General features: G+C 35.4%; 1 protein-coding gene across 1 annotated transcript; it reads right to left on the reverse strand.

Moving 5' to 3' along the window:
- Positions 1 to 1,214: 1,214 nt before the first annotated feature.
- slc16a5a (solute carrier family 16 member 5a) lies at positions 1,215 to 20,896 on the reverse strand. Its single transcript, XM_056469739.1, is given in 6 exon segments — positions 1,215 to 1,336; positions 1,339 to 1,545; positions 8,444 to 9,265; positions 12,052 to 12,195; positions 16,642 to 17,085; positions 20,468 to 20,896. Coding segments are annotated over 5 exon segments (1,518 nt in total). The 5' UTR covers positions 16,949 to 17,085; positions 20,468 to 20,896; the 3' UTR covers positions 1,215 to 1,298.
- Between the last annotated feature and the right edge of the window lie 646 nt (positions 20,897 to 21,542).

Consider the following 21,542-nt stretch of genomic DNA (forward strand, 5'->3'; position numbering starts at 1 on the left):
TCAGTCGCAATAAGCACAGCATCTTTGGCTCCGCCCACTTCATAGAATCTCCCTGATTGACCTAATCAAGCTGGTCTCTGACTGCACGCTTTCAAGATACATGAAATGTGTATGTTTATATGCATTTATTGCACTAATCTTAAAATATATCATTTGTAAGATAAATACAACAAAACTTAGCCCTATATACATTTCTGGAGATCGTGAATTATGTAACCAGAGCTACAGTATGTATGGGTGCAATTCATCTTTAAAACGAACGCTACGGGGTGGTATTACGCTGGTTCCTTTCCTCGCTTACCAGCTGACCAATTGCCTTCACTTGGACGGCTTTTCCGCTGGTGACCAGTTTGTTCCGGTAGCTCGACGAGTACGTCGGCAGACTTGAGACGCAGGAGTGGAGTTGACTTGCGACAACGGGGTTTGAATCCGGTAAAGAGCGGTTCCAGAAAACAGGTGAGACAAAAAAAGAAGCCAAAAAATTAAAATAAACAAGTAAATAACAGGGTGAGAAAGCGGTAAAATCTGAAAACGTGGGTAAAAATCAGTTGAGGGCTTTTCTTTTCTGGGTTGCTTTAAAAAACCACTGTCAGCTGGGGTTTAGGGAAGGGGTGGGCAGGTCATCAATGCTTTTGAAAACACTATCGGTTGGGTTTAGGGAAGGAGAAGGGTGGGGGGGATCGTTCGGTTTGGTCAGTCAATCAGTCGACAGCGGCCTCTGGTGGATTTACGTGAGAACAGCAGAAGTGAATGGCACTCCCGAGAGAAGTTTGAGATCTGAAAACGCGTACACAACAGCCTCTGGTAGATTTGCGTAAAGAAAAAATGCAAAAATGTAGCCCCTGGCATGTATTTTGCTCTCTCCAGAAATGTATATAGGGGTGCAAAACCAGAATTAGCCTGGGTTGAATAAATAGTTTGCTCTCCATTGTTTTTGATACAATTGTGTTTGTAGTTCTTTTTCTCATTAATGCCGTCAAGTACTAATTCTTGTATTTTTGTCTGATTTTCAGATACTTCTTTGCTTTAGATTTGTATTGTGATTTTGATATTTGTAATGCTGTGATTCACCTAATAGCTGATTGGTTTGTTTTATGGCTTCAAACCTTTTAACAAATATATATATTTTTAAATCACTATAGGAAAAATAAATGGAAAAAATACATCCGCACTCTATAAACAACCAGGGTTTGACACTCAGTGAAATGATACAGTTCTAAACAGCACATTTTATGTACCTGATTAGACCTTGGTCACAATTACAAAAGACATACTGTAAATAAACCAAGATCCAGGTCTCATACGCTGGTGGTGTTTTCTGCTTCTGATGATGGTTATTGGTCTTGTTTCCATCTGTAGGCACACTGCTGTATTGGCAGTCTGTTGAGATATTGATTGCAGGTTTGGCTGGAGAATCTTTTTTAGCTGCATCACGGGAGTCCAGCCAGTAAAAGGTGAACATGAGGAACAGAGCTGATAAGACCACTATGATGGTGCAGGCCATGAACACATATGTGTACAGTTGGGTACGGTCCACAAGAAATCCTGTAACACAACCGATATGGTTACATTAACAGTTTTTTTTGCATCTAGTTCAAGGCTAGACATGTCTAAATTCTCTAAAGAAGATTTTATAGATTTATATAGACAGAAAAAAAATTAAATGCAACTGTGTGTCTTCTTGACCAGTGGTGTAAAAAGTACAGAAAAATTATACTCAAGTAAAAGTACCATTACTTGCCTAAAATATAGTGCGAGTAAAAGTATCTGTTGTAAATATTACTCAAAGTATGAGTAAGTAGACCTTTTAAAAGTATTTAAGAGTAGTGAGTATTACGCTGTAAAAAAGCTGATGCATTTACATGTAATTTTGTGTACATTCTGTAGTGGATTTAGTTATTTCCCAGCAGTAATAAGACATTAATATTAGGTTAGATTTAGGTTGTGATGTCAGGTGACCAAACTTCAAGTAGACAACGTCTAGGACAATGTTGTTGTCTAATAAAGACGACAAATGACTTTGATATTTGGTTGATTTTTAGGTTGAGTTGAAAGTGACCAAAATGTCGAGCATCCAACATCCAAAACATCTTAAACCAACGTCATATTGACGTCAAATACTGACATTTATTCGTCAGGTATGGCAACCAAAATCCAACATCTAATAGACATCATAGTGATAACGTCCAAACAACGTCAAGCTGTAACATCATTAGATGTTGATATTTGGTTGATTTTAGGTTGGACGTTGGACAAAGATGTAGGCCTAACATTGGGTTCTGATGTCAACCCGATTTTTATTTCCAAACAAAATGCAATGTCCCCACGACGTTGGGGTACAATGTCAATCTGACATCATGTTGACGTCTTGTGCCTGCTGGGTGTTTAAGGCCATTTCGGTCATCATACAGTAAACATCCGTCATCTTCTCATCAGTGACATGCATCTAAACAGGCTGTGGGTCAATGCGTGTAAAGATTTAGACATCTTTTTTGACACTTTTAATGCTTCAAAACAGTTTGCTTGCAATTATAAGTCGCCCATGGCTCATTATAATGTGATTACCTTCTATGTGCGATTTGATGGACAGGAATCACAGGACTTTATTTCTAATCCCCATAGACAAGAAAAAAATAATGAGCGCAGGTTGGAGGAAAGCAGTGGAGTAAAAGTACAGATACTGCACTAAAAACTTACTCAACGGAAAGTAAAAGTACACATATCTAAAACTACTCAGTAAATTTGCAATTTCTGAGAAAAACTACTTAATTACTGTATTTGAATATTGTAATTTGTTACTTTACACCACCGTTCTTGACTGATTCAGTTAACTCAGGGCAATGTCAAAATATGGGTGAAATATTTTGGGTGCCCATATTTTGACATTTCATTTCCCAAACCTAAATCATTCAAGTAGACACTTCAGTTGCATTTAATTTGCTTTCTATGTACATGAAATCACTTTTGTGAATATACTTTGGTGAAACAACATAATGGTTTTGCACTGCACTACATATAAATTACATATACATTCTTACATATTACACTACATATAAATTATTTACTAAAATGTATATTATAAATGAAGAAATATTGGCTTAAAAAGAAAAGAAAAGAAAATACAAAATGCAGGGTTCCACACAATTCATTCATGTTGTTCCAGAACAAATCAATTAAGTTAACAAATTTAAAGAGCCCCTATTATGGGTTTTTGAAAATGACCTTCCATGCAGTGTGTAACACAGCTCTAAGTGAAGTGAAATATCCAGCTAAGGCTTAAATCTGAAAGTGTTTAAAACTACTAATTCATCTACTAATTCATCTATAAAAGAGTTGACTCATGGTGGTGAATGAATAGCCGCTGTAACGAGTCTTTAGCTGTGTCGGCATGACTTTGATATGGAACTTAAGCCCCGCTCATTTGTTGCGCGCAAACCTGGGAGATTTGGCGCAAACCCCAACTAAGTGCGATTAAAATGGTTGCCTCCGTGTTTTCTCTAGCTTGCAAATTATGTATTTAATTGTGTTTTGTTACTTGTAATCGCTTGTAGTGTATCTGGTTAACTTTATACTCTCATATCGTGTCTAAAACCATGTTAAAAACATGACGCGTGCCGCTTTGTTTGCGGATTTAAATGCGTTTGTGAGCTCACTATCCATTGCCATTTGTCATTGCTATGGCCACCATCAGCTGTTCTTACAAATGTGCGGCGGTCAAGTTTTAAAATAGTTCAGCTTTTGCTACTTTATTGAAGAACAGAGCACTATGCTGGTGTTAAACTGCTTTGCTTTATTGCACTCCTGCATTAGACTCACACATCCACCCTGCACTCTGACTACTTGTTGATAAGCCATGCTGGGCATTTCTCTCTGTCTTGCGCTGAACGCAGTCGACCAATCCCAACAGACTGGGTCATCGGACCAATCATCGCAGATTAGCATTGCGCTAAGGAGGGGTTTAGGAACAAATTAATCACTGAACGATTCATATAGGAGTCCTTGGGATAATTTGGTAGAAATAGATGCATATTATAAGACAATGAAAGTGTTTTTTTTGACCTTGCATGCATATCAGCCTGTTGTTGGAGACCCCCAAAAACCAAAATATGACCTTTTATAATGCATAGTAGGGGCTCTTTAAGTGGATTGAACATAAAACAATTAAGTTGTCCCGCAAAAATCCTAAGAATTGTGTTGTTTCAGCTCATTTTAAATATATAGTTTGAACAAGCAGCAAAATAATTATTAAGTGTAAGTTAGGGCTGGGCCGATAAACGATATTATATTGAAACGTGATAATATTTATGTCAATAACAATGATAAGCTCTGGACTTTTTTACTCTATATTGATCTAAGAGCCAATCACACAGCAGAAATGTGCAACAATGGGAATCTAGAAATGTGTTGATATTAGAGATGCACCAAATTTTCGGCCACCCTCTAATTTTTTGTGGCTTCAGTCATTGTTGGGGGCACTTTGAATCTGTAAGCATTAACAACTACTGAAACATATATCGCTATCATTCAATATGGAAATCAATTATTGAGATTTTATTTTTGCCATATCGCCCAGCCCTAATGCAAGTTCATTGTTTTAAATTATTATCAAGTTGACAAACTTTTAACAATATTCGATTTCTGATTTAATACATGTTTAAATGTTATTTATTTGTGTGACATAATATGAATTTTTATTAAGCATTACATCAGGGTTCTGTATCACATGATCCTTTGGAAATTAATTATAATTATTTTATATTTAATATATTATATATAATATATATTATAAATATCCTGATCTTGTTGACATTTATTACGGGTGTTTAGCTCTTCATAAGTGTTAAAATGCAGTGGTTCTTAAGTATTGGTGCGGAAAACATGATTTTATTTAATTTTTTAATTCAACATTCCTTTAGGAATAGAGAATTGAATTAAACAAAAACATTGTAGTTTCATAACATCATATATACATCTTTCAATTTTAGCTAATATGGTGTATCGATGGTGAATTAAAGTATTAATTTCTTTAAACCATTGTTTTATGGTTTGCAATAATAATATTTTTATAACACTAATGATAAAAATTTTATATTTTTTTGAGCAAAACAACAGCATATTCAAATAATTTCTGAAGAATAGTGTGACACAATATTACTGTATTTGCAACCAGCGGTTTACTATAATATAAGATATAACTATATTTAGAATATAACATTAAATAAAGAAAGTGCTCTGTCATCATTATTTTCAAAATAACCACTAAAACATGAGTCAATCTTGACTGTGCAAGGATTTTCTAATATAAGAATGTGTGCCAAGTCATAAACGAGTATACTAATCTGTACTTGGCTCAACAATGTACATCTGAGTGTGAGAAAGAGCCGGTCAGTTTGACCAGACTGAGAACCGCCTTCGCTCCCACCAGCAACACGTAAATCCAGATTAGTGCCTTTACAATGGAGGAGACATTCCTTTGCTTCAGCACAAAAACAGGCACACACCTCTTTCACAATCAACACAATCACAGTTATAATATTTCACTCTGTATCTGTCATGTCTTTTCTGTTTGGGAATTTCTTTGAATGAATTTGTTAATGACTAATGAATTGTACTGCGACGTGACAGGAAAGAACATTCATTTCCTGATATAAATAAGACAGATTTGAAGATGCGATAAGAAGAGTTTTTTAGGAAGTTAATATGTCATGTGTATCAGAACTTCAGGGTAAAGTTTATAACATGTCAGCTCTGTTTTATGTTCCTATGTTTTGTTTCCCACCACCATTAACCACTAAACTGCTTCACCTCTCTTACATTTAGCTCATTATTATTCTCCTGCGTATTTAAAAGGTTTGTTCGTGTCAAAATGTTCGTTATCATTAACTCACCCTCCACTTTTTCCAAATCTGTTTGAGTTTCTTTCTTCTGTTGAACACAAAGGAAGATATACTGAAGAATGTTGGGGGATAAAAACAGCCATTGACTTCCATAGACTATTTCTGAATCATGCTATGCATTTCAAAGGCGTTTTTTCCAACATTCTTCAGAATAGCTTCTTTGTTGTTTAACAGAAGAAAAAAGTTCTTAAACGATTAGAACAACTTGACTGTGGACAACATGAAATATATTGTTCATAAATGAGTCCACCTTCACTGTCTTTCTCACATTCGAGAGAGTTACAGTGTGGAGAAGCCCCAAATAAGCATACCACCCAGACTGCTGCATGCCCAAAGTGAAACATGGCAGTGGATCAGTCATGGTGTTTGGGCTGAAATATTATGAGATTCCCTAAGCCCAATACTTGTGCTAGATGAGTGTGTCACCGCTAAGGACTACCGAACCATTCAGGAGGACCATGTGCACCCTCAACATTGTATCTTGAAGGCAGTGTTATGTATCAAGATGATAATGCACCAATACACACAGCAAGACTGGTGACAGAGGGGTTTGATGAACATGAAAGTGAACTTGAACATCTTACATGGCCTGCACAGTCACCAGATCTAAATATTATTGAGCCACTTTGGAGTTTTTTTGGTGGAGCAAGTCAGGAAACGTTTTTCTCCACCAGCATCACAAAGTGACCTGGCCACTATTCTGCAAGAAGAATGACTCAAGATCCCTCAGGCCACAGGACTTGTATCTGTCATTCCAAATATGAACTATTGCTGTGTTGGCCACAAAAGGAGGCCCTGTACTGTTTCATTGTCCAACACTTGTGTATATATAAGAAGACAACAGAAATGATATGTGAAGCAACAGCTTCCTGCTCTAAAAGCCGTAAAGCAACACTAATGTTCTGAATTTGAGCTAGAATCAGAACTGGTAAGATAACATTGTGAAATTTTCCCCCACATTTTTCACCCTCAAACCAGCTTCCGATTTCAGCTGTCAAAGTTTTAATCCCTTCTGGCTAGTATATTTTAAAAACAACTCATTAAGCGTTGTAGTCTTTTGTGGCTCTTTGAATCCACTGCAAATGAAATCCAACTAAATGAAAGACATGCTCTTACTCTCTATTGATAATACTTGACTCAAGTATAGGGCAGGAACAAATGTTGAAATACCAGCAAGACTGCATTTAGACACCCAAAGATCTGTCAGAGCAGTCTTCTGAGCCATTTGGTGGAGCATTAGAGAACGACCTACAATTTTCTACATTTCGAGGTCACAACTTGATCCTTTTGAAGTTATGCCGAAAGGAGTAAAAAAGCCGTTTTTAAGCATGTTTCATGGGTTACATATTTTTTGAAGTACAGTATAAAATCTTTAATGAGAAATTTGAAGAGAATTCTGATAAAAATTAGAGAACAGCTACCTCTCAGTTACTAGTGTTAATCTGCACCTGGTGGTAAATTCCTCAGTTATCTGACAAACCCTGTTTAACTGGCAGCCTCATTTTCCAGTTTTCTCTGACTGTGCAACACATGGAGCCGTTCAAATGTGAATGAAACCCTTCGACAACAGGTTGTCCAAAATGAAGGCCAAAGGTATGATCCTTTCAGCCATAGCAAGAGAAATGATTTAAAATTCATATAATTTCATTGATTTTAAAGTGATTTGTAGAATATTGCATTTTTTAGAATTTTTGCATTTTGATTGATTGATCCTCACTTCAGCAATGAAGTAAGTTTAATTTATTTTTGTCTGATTGGAAATTACGTTTATTCTCATAAAGTGTGAAGATTGAAACCACAGCATGTAAAAAGTCCGTAAAAGGTGGAGGTGAAATGCCATGGTTGGGGATTCTTCTGCACCAGAAATATATGAGTTCAACATGCAGTTCCTTCCCTGATTTATCGCCCAATCAGCCAGAAATTTTCATGTAGAAAATTTTACTTTGTCACACAGCGAAACAGGTAAATCAGTTCTCTGAAACTGAAAACATTGAAATAATGAAATGGCCAGACCAGAGTCCCGAACTAAACCTGTAATAGCTGGAAAATCCTTGGTTTTGACTAAGAAACCCCATACATTTAGTGAATTGTGAACAAGACAAGTGATGTCCTGTAGCATCAAATGTGCTGAAGTCATTGAAATCCACGGCCACTATAGTTCCTACTCATTTATGACTGCTGTAACCATCCAAAATTTTAGCTGTAATTTTTCTTTTTGCGCTACAATTATTGCTGTTCTCTTCCTCATTCCAAATTTTAGCTGTAATTTTTCTTTTTGAGCTGCAATCGTTGCCGTTCTCTTCCCAAGTCATTCTGTTTTCCACAGAAATTCCATAGTTATTTTGTAAAACACAAAGGCATAGCATAGTGAAAAACTTAAACTCTTTCAAATTTTGAACCATTAAGATTACTCAACGATTATTATTATTATTATTATTATTAAAATCATGTGTTCTCTCACTTTTGATTTCCACTACATTTAATGTCAGAGACATTGTGTATTGTGCCTACCTTATACAATTTAAAACACAAGGTTTTCAAGTTACCTGCAAGTGGAGGTCCAATCAGCAGTGTGACGCTCTCCATGATAGACAGCAGGCCAAGAGCAGAAGGAAATCGACTCATTTCCACAGTGTCCATCAAAACGGTGAACATCAGTGAGCCAACCACGCTCATTGACAGTCCGTAGGTCAACACGTAAACTAACAGCACAGGAAAACTTGCAGAAATGCAGCAAATGCTATTACTGAGTCCGTTTATTAGGAGCGCGGCTGAGAAAACGTAAATGTGACGACCCTTAAACCAGGGAAGGCTGAAGAGGACTCCGACAGGAGGCCGAACAAAGATGTTAACAAATCCCAGGATGGAGAGGAGCAAGGCAGCCCGGCTTGGCTCCATATCATCAGCCGATGCATACGGGACGAGGTAAATCAGTGGCACCACAAATCCCAGCATCATCCAAGTGATGCCCAATGAAAACACCCGAAATCTTGTGTTACTACAGAAAAGGTCAAAGGCCATTTGTTGTCTGAGGGATGACGCTAAACTTTGACAGATGCCCAGCATGCATCCCTTTTTGTCTGAGGTTTTGGGGCTGTTGTTGATCGCAATGGTCTTTCTGGGCTTGCGAGGTCTGATTGGTCTCATGACGGCTCCGCAAACACAACAGTTTAGCAGCACAGCGCCGAGGACCAGAAAGCTTCCTCTCCAGCCAAGCTCACTCTTCAGAAAATCACATAAAAAAGGCAATGTGGAGAGACCCAGAGCAGTGCCCGTGGAGGACATCGCGTTGGCAAAAGGACGACGGCGCACAAAGTAGTGGCCGAGAATGGTGACAGCGGGCTGAAAACTGAAGCAGAAACCCAGACCTGTGAAGCAAATAGAGGGGGATTTAGATTGATTCAAAACTGTAAAAACACAGACTAAAGTTCCTTGTATTTGTTAGCTTACAGTCAACATACCAACGATCACATCCATATCTCTATTTGTATCTATAACTGTATTTCTATTAAGGGATAGTTCACCCAAAAATGAAAATGCTATAATCATTTATTTACCATTCACTTGTTTCAAACCTATGAGTTTTGGGGGATAGTTCACACAAAAATGACAAAAAATTAACTCACTATTTACTCTCCCATTAAATGGCACCTATTTTACCCCTTTTACAAGATGTAAGATAAGCCTTTGGTGTCTCCAGAATGTGTCTGTAAAGTTTCAGCTCAAAATACCCATCAGATTATTTATTATAGCCTCCAGAATATGCTAATTTTAGTGTCTGAATACAGTGTAGCTGTTTTTGTAGCCTGTGGCTTTAAATTCAAATGAGCTGCTTCTCCCCGCCCACTGTTCCCACGTGCGTGTCTGCTTCTCATGTTGCGTTCGTCAGATAAACAGCAGTCAGTGACAGAGACAGACACGGATAAAGCTGAAATACAGCTCATTAGTCAAAAATACCAATTTTATTTCACGTATTTGTGGTGAAGTTTATTTAAGCCTTTCTGAAATGATGAGTCTCACACAAATGCTGTTTGCAGTACACACACACACACACACACACATTATTTGCGTTTACTGACACCATGCGGCTGTGGTGATTATAGCGGTTAAGAATTAGATAGTGATTTTACTGTCTTTATTACAAGCATGCTCTGTTTTAAAATCGTTTTAAACGTATAAAACTTTTACAAAAATCACAGAGAGTTGGAACAAATATTTTAATCCCAGTTTATTTGCATAAAAAAGTTCTGTGGACGTGTGTACATGTTATTATAGAAACATGGCGCCAATCAATTCGGTGGGCAGGGAAAATTGCACTCCTATATCACATTGCGGTGGGCCTCAAAACCACTGAGATTTTGGTCCTATTTTAGCATCAGGAAATGTAAAAAAAAAAAAAAGACTTGTTGAGTTTATATCACTCAAATATGACAGTGGACACACTATAAATACAATGAAAAAAAATAATACTATAAATAATACAGTTCTGTCCAAACAGCTTACAAAAGTTGATTTTCATCATAGGTGCCCTTTAAGTGGTTCCAAACCTTTATGAGTTCCAAACCTTCATTGTATTTTGTTGAACACAAAAGAATATATTTTGAAAAATGTTGAAACCTGTAACCATTGACTTATTTGTGTTTCTTACACTGTAAAAAATGCAGGGTTCCACACAATTCATTCATGTTGTCCCAACACAAATTGATTAAGTTAACGTAACACTTTTAACAAATTTATGTGAATTGAACATAAAGAAATTGAGTTGTCCCAATGAAATCTCAAGAATTGTGTTGTTTCAGCTCATTTTAAACAAGTAGTTTAAATGAGCAAAAAAATATATTTTTGAGTGTACTATTGAAGTCAATAATTACAGGTTTTCAGCATTCTTCAAAATAGCAATGAAGCAATAATTATCAGTTTAATAAATAATAATCAACCAGTGAATGATAAACAGATCAAAGCTGTAACTTTCAAAAATAGATATATTTAAATAACATTGGGAAATAATTTTTTTAGATGATATGAACACTTATAACTGTTAATAATATTTAATAATTAGTTTTTATTGAATACTCTAATGAATGCTCTATTATAATAAATGCTAATGTATTTCTTACCTGCATCACATGACTATCTTAGCTATAACATTATTTAATAAATTATTATTATTATTATTATTATTAATAATATTAAATATGTAGCACGATGGTGCAGTGGGTAGCACAATCGCCTCACAGCAAGAAGGTTGCTGGTTCGAGCCCCAGCTGGGTCAGTTGGCATTTCTGTGTGGAGTTTACTTGTTCTCCCCGTGTTCGCATGGATTTCCTCTGGGTGCTCCGGTTTCTCATGCGATATAGGTGGATTGAATAAGCTAAACTGGCCGTAGTGTATGTGAGTGTGTGCAAGAGTATATGGGTGTTTTCCAGTGTTGAGCTGCGGCTTGAAGGGCATCCGCTGCGTAAAAAATGTGCTGGATAAGTTGGCAGTTCATTCCACTGTGGCGACCCCAGATTATTAAAGGGACTAAGCCGAATATATAAATATTATTTATTAAAAGTAGTAGTAAATCATTCATAAATTGATGTGATGATTAATTATTAGACAATACACCAAAGTATTATTCTTATTATTATAATTAATTAATTAATTACAATTATTATTATAAACAAATATAATAATACCATGTATTATTCACTTATTCATATATATATATATATATATATATATATATATATATATATATATATATATATATATATATATATATATATATCATAAATAATTATAACTTACAGTAAATATAAGTAATATAATTAAATATACATAATATATATAATACAGTTATTAATTTTACTGAATGCAAGTTTATTTGTTGATACAGTACACGCATTTTTAACATCAACAACTTTTCTATAAGGGATCAAGTTGTGATGTTTATAAAGCTGCTGATATTACACACACCAGGATTCATGTGCTGTTGCACAAGATATGTGTATTCATATTCTGCTATTCAAGTCATATCAGCTGGTAAAATGCTTAGCGATAACCCCTTACATAATCACCACAATGTTTATGCAATCTCTGCTGTTGTTCTGCTCTGCTGTCTGCAAATCAAACCGGATGTGATAATCACTTCCTCTGGGGACGCACTGACCTGTGATGACCCCGGCTGTGATGTATAAGTCAACTATGGAATGAGAGAATGAGCTGACCGCCATCCCGAAACCACTCAGTACTCCTCCAAACATCACTGTCGCTCGACAGCCAAAGCGATCCACCAGCACACTGCACAGAGGACCTGAAAGAGACATGCAAAGATTAATATAAGGTTCAAAGGGGACAAATGCTGGTCCTTTTCATACGATGTACAGTAAGTAATTTATTATAGCTGGTCATATTTGTCCCAATTTGGTTCTAAGCAAAAACACGCTGTTTTGTATGTGTGTGTCTGTGTGTGTTCCTTTAAATGCAAATTAGCTGCTGATTTTCAGAAAAGGCCACAGCCTTTACATCCTATTCTGACACTTCAGAAACATCAAACCACAGTGAAACAATAATAGAGAAAACACATATTTACATGTTCAATGTTTTTAAAAAGGTTACTGTATAAATTTATGCAGTTGCTGTGGAGTAGATTCATCTAGAAAGTTTCTTCTCTTATGTGTTTGCCAATAAACAATGAACTGCAATGTTTGCAGTTTGTTGTTTATTACACCAGAATGAGATTAAAGGTTCTAGCCATGTCGACTTAAGAAATAAACCCTTTTTTAATTCCTGTCGGTCTTAGTACATGATGTAGTCACAGAAGAGTTAAGCCTTAATAGGATAATTATTAAAGCTCTTTGGTCATTTTTTGAGTGAGATGCTAATGGTCTAATCAGATTCAATGATCTATGCTAAGCTAAGCTAAAATGCTCCTGCCAGGCTTGGAGATCGACTGAATGGATTAAAAAGTAATCAAACTCTACTGTATAACTCTAATGGACTTGTAAAATAAGCCAGTTTTTTGGTAACACTTTATTTTGATGGTCCATTTGAGTATTAGTAGACTGTCTGCTTAATATCTGTTGATACTGCTCCTTCAACAGACATTTAACTATAAGAAACTTTGCAAGTACTTGCAAGTACAAATACTAACCCTAACCCCAACCGTAACCCCAACCTAATAGTCTACTTATAATCTAATGAGAATTAGTTGGTATGTAGACGCAATGTAACTTAAATTCAACAAACGGACCATCAAAATAAAGTGTGACCCAGTTTTCTCCAAAAAAAGTGGAGTGTGTCTTTTAAACATGGGAAAAGTCAGATTTTCTAATCCTACAACTAACTGCCATCAACCAGCCACCATATAACAATAAAAGACCTTGTTCAAATATGCTCAACACAAATATCTCAAGTAGCTGTGGCAGTTTAAGAGGGTGTAATAAATATTGTATCAGGCTGTTCCTGTTTTTTATATTCTGATTATTATAATTATGACTGCTACTACGACTACAAAAAATTTACAGTGAAAATACAACAGTGAAAAACAAAACACTTTTAATTACCATCTCTGTTGGAGATATATTGGTTAAGAACCTAAATCAGATATAAAGTAAACTGTTTGACAAAGCAAGCACATACAGTCGTCTTTACACAATAAGCAACAATTTTTAACTTTTTTTTTTGTGCATTCAGTCCAATTAACTGATTAAGATGAGTATAATAATAAATGAATGTAATTACTGTATTAAAAATTATTAATTAACAAATCAGTGGAATTTGATTCACTATAAAAAATATCAACTTTACTACTTGTCACGATCACCAGCGATTTAACCTTCATAGACTGCTGGAGAACATTCACATTTGCATGGACTACAAGTCCTGTCATGCAACACACACACACACCTGCTCAGAGTCTCCATTGATTACCCTCACACAGCTGATGCTGCTCAAGGACTGATTACACACACATATATGGCTCACTTTGACACACTCATGGCTGAGTCTTGTTAAACTGTACTCTGAGCATTACACGTTTCCTTTGCCTTGTCTTGCCGTGTTTGTTTGTTTACGCTTGTTTGTGCAATAATGATAAAAAAAATGTATCTTCTATATTTCTTTCCACTAATAATGATTAAGTTTTTTTTTGTTGTGTACATTTTTGTGTGGGTGAATTCTTGACTGGTTCAGGTATGTCATGGATAAATAAAAATGACACTAAAACAACCGTAGGAGGCAACAAATCGCTGTCTTCAATGGTGATTCTTCGAATTATTCATTCAAATTATTTGTTATAAACAAATTACTGATACAGAAAAAAGAGACTGTGACAATGATAATGAATAATGAAATTATTTGATTCTAAACCAGATTTAGTAATGAACAAAACACTTTAGTGTTGCTTTGAGACATTTAGATGTTCTGCTCCAGGTTTGTTTAAAACTGAGAAAAAATGTAAAAAAGAAAAAGGTTTTTACTTGTAATTTACATTGTACAAAATTACTTTTGCCTTAACACCCATGCTAATGTTATGGAAATAATAATTTTTGCTTTTATGCTATTTTTAGCTATGTCATATCTTATAAATATAAAACCAAAAACACATGTAGGGGGGTTTATTGCTTTCATAAGTAATTATAGTCACATTTTGACTGCAATCAAATTTGCATATTTAAATATTTTTGGACTTTTTTTCGTGGAAAGTCAATGGTATACTTATACTTACATTTTAGATTTTAAAAAAGTTACACATCTGTGAATTGGAATTGCCACAGGTTAAATTTCAATCAAGTGTGACCCAATTTATTTCCAGACACAACTCCAGACATTCACTTATGTATGTCTGCAGCTTCAGAACCGTGCTCTGTGCTTTAATGACTCACACAGGGATTCCAAAACATCTTGTGATCCAAACCCCTTAGACAATATTTAGGTTGACGCCCGTTAGCATTTTATTTATTTAATGCCCCATTCTGTAATGTTGATTAATGGTCGGATGACATGAGGTGAGCACTTCACTTAAAATATATTGCTTTATTTTTACATTTTTAAATATATAATCAGGAGTTAATGGAACTTTTGATACCATATACAGTATTTTTTTTGTTTTTTGATAAAACATATCATTTCATTTTCAAATGTCTAATGTTAGTCCTGCTGTGGCACCCAGATACAATGAAATAAAAACTCTACTTCTAATACATGTGTCATGCTTACATTATGTTGAACAATTTTTACATCTTAAATAACATCAGTTGTCATTCTGGAGAAATGTTGATGAATGCTGTAAACTTGGAAATGATGCAAATGTTAATGTAAACAAAGTGAACAGTGTGTTGTGTTTAAAATGATATTCGATGTATGCAAAGATAGAGTTAGTAAGAAGTAGCAGACTTTGAACCTTTACTCTGAAACAGACAGAGCAAACTGACTATATGCAACATTAACTATATATTTTACAATTTAAATATACAGAAGTGAGACTTGTTTGTCTAAACATTGAAAAATGGACAGTGTTTGGGAAGCCTTTTTTGGTTAACATAATTTTGGCAGTTTAGTTTGTGCTATATAAAGATCTGAACACTGAACAAACTCGGTCCTATACAATGAAAAAACGCAACCCAGGCTCATTTTGAAAATGTACAGCTATATACATTTCTGGAGATCGTCAAATACATCCCAGGAGGCATGTTTTTTCTGCAGTTTTTGCTTTCACGAATCCCTCAGAGGCCACCGAGTATGCTTTTTCAGATCTCAAACTTCTCTCGTACCTGTTGTTCTCGCATAAATCCAGCAGAAGCCGCTGTTGACTGACTGAATCACTGACTAACTGACCAATCGACTGACCCACCTTCCTGCTTCCCTAAACCCAACCAATAGTGTTTGTAAAAGCACAGATTGACCCGCCCACCCACTTTCCTAAACCTAACCGACAGTTTTAAAAAGCAATCCCGGAAAAGGCCCTCGCCTGATTTTTACCACGTTTTCAGATTTTACCCTACTCTCAACCCTGTTGTTTACTTGTTTATTTTATTTTTTGGCTTCTGTTTTTGTTCTACCTGCTCTCTGGAACCGTTCTTCGTCGGACTCAAACTCTGTCGTCGTGGTCAATTTCTCTCTGCGTCTCAAGTCAGCGGATGTAACTGGACAAACTGGTAACAGCGGTAAAGCAATCCATATGGAGGTAAGCGGTCAGCTGTTAAGCACGAAAAGTAACGGTGTCATACCGCCCCCTAGCGTTCATTTTAAAGACGAAATGCAGCCATACATACCTCTGGCTACATAATTCGCGATCTCCAGAAACGTATACAGGGCTACGTTTTTAGAATGTTGCAAAAATGGCTTTGAAATTACTCAGAAATTGCTAACAATTTTCATAAACACTAACAAAGAAATTAAAATAATATTCAATTAAACCTGACAAAAAAAGAATAAAAATAGTATAAAGGATAGTAGATCTGGGATCTTGCATGACACCTCACAGTTTGGAATGCATGTGGTCTATGGACTGTTTGCAAAACTGAACCATCATCTGCATTAAATGTTAAAAGCTGAAACATTCAAGTGACACTGAAACTGTTCATACAAACTAAGATTAAAAAAAGACCTCAATTCTATCACAACAGCTATGCAAATTATATCTTTTTCACTTCTTCTTGGGCTTGGATGAACAGTTACACACAAATGATCTCTTATTTCCTGTCTCTGTTTTTTTTTTAATCACAAAATTTGTAACATTTATTTACTATTTCCTCACCTCCAGCGTGCAGAACAGCTGTCATTATTGACGGCACCCAAGATGTCTGACTGTTAGTGGCCTCAAATTCTTTCTGCAGGTCCAAATAGAAGATGATGATGCAGGAGGGAAAGGCCAGAGTCAGAGCTAAGACAATGATGGTGGCCAGCAGAACCACCCATCCCCAGCCTCCATCTGGAGCATCATAGCTATCGGGAGAGTTTGCATTAGAAGGGGGTCCTGGTCCTTGTTTCTCTAGCTCCTCAGATTCAGGTTCACACAGCTCCCTGGACTGCTCCTCCATGCTGGAAGGTTGCTGAGGTGCCATATATTGCTGTCTGATGGTAACCAAATCACTGTGCCCCGTGATGTTGTACTCGATCCAGGGGGTTTTGAGCTCTCAAAAGCAGATGAGTTAGGAAAAACATTCCGGCATATTCTATATCATCTATATATCATGTACTCCTATACAAAGAGGAAAAAAGAGTGATGTTATTATAAAAAAAGTGAAAAAAAGGTATGCAAAACATTGGAACTGCAAAAATAAGTCCTAGCATGAGCTTGTTAACTCCTCTCTGTTTGCTTTTCACGTTCAAGTTGACAAGGGGGAAGGGTGGGATTGGCCATAACAATCTTTCTGAGATTTTTAAGATTGTTTGGTCTAAGCTATAATTAAGTAGTAAACAAATACACATTTACATAAATCCTGCAGCGCACTGTTCGGTACATCAATATCAAAAGTGGAAATAGTTGAAGTAGAAGTTTTTTTGTGAATGAATGTGTTTTTGGGGGTTTCTTTTGTGAATGAATATGTTTTTTTTTGAGGTTTTTTCGTGAACGAATATGTGTTTTTGAGGTTTATTTGTGAATTAATATGTGTTTTTGGGTTTCTTTTGAGATTGAATATGTGTTGAGGTCTATTTGTGAATGAATGTGTGTTTTTGTGTGTTTTTTGTGAATGAATGTGTGTTTTTGTGTGTTTTTTGTGAATGAATGTGTGTTTTTGTGTGTTTTTTGTGAATGAATGTGTGTTTTTGGGTTCTTTTGTGAATGAATATGTGTTTTTGATGGTTTTTTGTGAATGAATATGTTTTTGAGGGATTTTCGTGAATGAATATGTGTTTTTGAGTGTTTTTTGTGAATGAATATGTGTTTTTGGATTTTTTTTGGTGAATGAATATGTGTTTTTTGGATTTTTTTGTGAATGAATATGTGTTTTTGAGGGTTTTTGGTGAATGAATATCTGTTTTTGGGTTTCTTTTGTGAATAAATATGTTTTTTTTTAGGGTTTTTGGTGAATAAATATGTGTTTTTGGGGTTTTTTTGGTGAATAAATATGTGTTTTTGGGTTTCTGTTGTGAATTAATATGTGTTTTGGGGTTTCTTTTGTGAATTAAGGTGTGTTTTGGTGTTTCTTTTGTAAATTAATATGTGTTTTGGTGTTTCTTTTGTAAATTAATATGTGTTTTGGTGTTTCTTTTGTGAATTAATGTGTGTTTTGGTGTTTCTTTTGTAAATTAATATGTGTTTTGGGGTTTCTTTTGTGTATTAATATGTGTTTTGGTGTTTCTTTTGTAAATTAATATGTGTTTTGGGGTTTCTTTTGTGTATTAATATGTGTTTTTGTGTTTCTTTTGTAAATTAATATGTGTTTTGGGGTTTCTTTTGTGTATTAATATGTGTTTTGGTGTTTCTTTTGTAAATTAATATGTGTTTTGGTGTTTCTTTTGTAAATTAATATGTGTTTTGGGGTTTCTTTTGTGAATTAATGTGTGTTTTGGTGTTTCTTTTGTGAATTAATGTGTTTTTAGTTTTTTTTTGTGAATGAATATGTGTTTTGGGGTTTCTTTTGTGATTTAATGTGTTTTGTTTTGTTTTTTTTTGTGAATGAAAATGTGTTTTGGGGTTTTTTTTGTGAATAAATATATGTTTTTGAGGGGTTTTTTGTGAATGAATGGGTTTTGAAATTCTTTTGTGAATGAATATGTGTTTGTAAGGTTTTTTTGTGAACGAATATGTGTTTTTGAATACATTTTAAAGCAATAGTTTATGCTTTTTGCATCCTCAGGCCATCCAAGATGTAGTTGACCTTTTTTATATATAGTTGAAACTGTGGTGATTCATAAAGTACACTCTCAGAAATAAAGGAACGAGAGCTGTCACTGGGGTGGTACCTTTTTAAAAGCTACACTTTTGTACCTAAAGGGTTCCTATTAATACCTCAAGGGTACATATTAGTACCTAAAAAGTACAAAGATGTACCTCTTAAAATGTTTAGGTACAAATATATGCTTTTGAGGTACCAATATGGACCCTTTAAGTACAAATGTGAATCTTCTGAAAAGGTACCACCCCAGTGACAGCTCTTGTACCTTTATTTCCAAGAGTGTATAAGTCGACAGCAATTGGGACTCAAAAACAACATATACAAACAAAATCCATTTTTGTGGCTTCTGCCGATTCATTGAGGTGAAACAATCGGTCTGTGCAAGAAACAATATAAATTAAAACCTTTTTTATACTCAACTATGACAAAAGATTATTTGTATATTACCCCAGCATCTGCAAATGGTCCTGAGGATGTTTACGACACTGTGAAAGTCAAGTTTCCTGTCACACAATGACACGTGCAAGAGCATGTGTGGAGACCCGTTTGTTTTGTTTTTCTGTTTGTGTTGTAGTGTGTGTTGCATTATTTATTGATATTGTTCATATTGTTTTTCAATGTGCATGTACTCATACTGGATGCTGCAACCTATGTAGTGAGATTCTATTCATGTGTGCTATATCAAATCGGAAGACTGACTATGTATAAAGATGTGTGTGTACAAGTGAACATGCTCAGCACCAATTCTTTTCCGAGGCTATGGTACTAGTGCTTGAAAATCTTTTTGCTTCATAAGATTTTATTCATCATCTGAGTTCACGAGTGTTCACTTGTTTTGCTTGTATACTTTTCTTTGCTGTAAAAGTGATACATTTGAAAATACATTTGAACGTTTAAATGAACATTAAAGTAGTTTAAGACTACTTTAATGTTCATTTAAACGTTCAAATGTATGTTAAGACAGTACATTAACACCATTATCAAATCCATTTCAGTCGTGTTTTGTGTGAATGTAATCTTAAAGGTGTAGTAGGTGATTGTCTTCAGAAAAAAATGTGTTGTGCTGGTTGAAAGTCTCTTCACATTCCAATAGTAATGATTAAAGTAAATGATCTAAATGTTTTTATATATTCTGGGTAAGGCATAAAACTAAATAATGTTCATCTAATTAAAATTTGTCGGACCGATAAAGAAAACTGACTTACTACAAATAAACCAACTACATTTTATTTGTAGTACTGCTACACTAACCATTGTTTAACCATGGTAATTGTAGTAAACTGGTATCCAGAACAAAAAATAAACATTGTTAGACTACTATAATTTTTACTACAACAACAAACGTTTAATTTTTGTAAGGGACTCATATAGCATGTGTCGCCACCTACTGGCCTAACCAAGCATGAAACTCTATGAAACTATAAGAACTGTATGACAATATTAATAAATAATCATAATAATGAAAATATTCTGCTCCAACGACATGTGTACACGCTTCTCCTCTTTTGTCTGGCGTTTGTGTTCAGTGACAGCCAAAAATGATGACATCACAATGACATTCGTACAGTTCAGGAAGGAGTCAACAACAAAGAAAATACGAGGAAAACCGATGCGTACATGTGATGCTACCCCCCAACATAAATTGCGACCACATCTTTTAAAACAACAACAACGTAGAAACTTAAAACATTTGACGCACTACAGCTTCTTCCCATAAGAAAACAGTATCATTGAAAGTACCTGAAACTGGCCACATCACCGGGATCTCGGCAGCCAATGTCAACACATCATCCTTTCCGAGCACAGTGTAAGTATTCCCATGTTCAGACACGATGAAGTCAAAAGCTTGAACAGACCTCATGGAAGAAGCAGCGCAGGCATCTTTTCAGCGCATATGATATCAGGCATCCACGCCAGATTCGCGTCTCTGTGTTTTGGAGGCTGTGAAGACTGTCATATCAGCGGCAGGAGGAGGAGACACTTCGGGTGGGAGCAGTTTTAGGCTTCAACCGGTGAAGGAACAGCTAATGTATAAGCTTGTTCTTTCACGTGTCGTGCTTTGACCGCATAATACAAATGGAGGGCTACATGGAAGCGGCAACGTTAAATACGTAGGGAAATTTGAGCACTGAGGCGATGGCATTTCCTCTTTGCCTTTACCCCACAGAGTCTCGATCTCATCCGCCTAGTGGCGCGCTGAAGGGCGGGTTTTGTGAGTGCTGGCGTGCTTATAAACATATAAACGTATAAAGCTTATAAACGTAATATAAACATAAAAACGAACAGGCCTATTAAATACAATAGCACAATAGCGATAAGTTTAAACAGGCTAATACTTCTTGCTTGAATATGCTAAAAAGTGGTTTACATTTATTTACATTTATAGATATAAACTTTCCAATATATATTAATGTAAAACCCAAAACAAGGTGTTTTGATTAAGTCTTAAACAATGATTAAGCTTATTTTGGATAATGAAGGCATTTTCAAAACAGCACTTTAATCCAAAAAGATTGAACAAAAGGACATTCCTAAAATAAATGAGCTACACTTTAAGTAGAAGTTTACCAGAAAGACCAGGTATTAACGGCTGCACAGGAAATAACACACACACACACACACACACACACATATATATATATATATATATATATATATATATATATATATATATATATATATATATATATATATATATATATATATATATATATGTGTGTGTGTGTGCGTGTGTGTGAGTATGCGTGTGTCTGTGTGGCAGTGTGGCAGGATCAATGATGATGATTATTTTCTTACAAGTCTTTAGTACAAGACT

Source organism: Danio aesculapii, chromosome 12 (assembly GCF_903798145.1).
Source record: "Danio aesculapii chromosome 12, fDanAes4.1, whole genome shotgun sequence".
Lineage (NCBI taxonomy): Eukaryota > Metazoa > Chordata > Actinopteri > Cypriniformes > Danionidae > Danio > Danio aesculapii.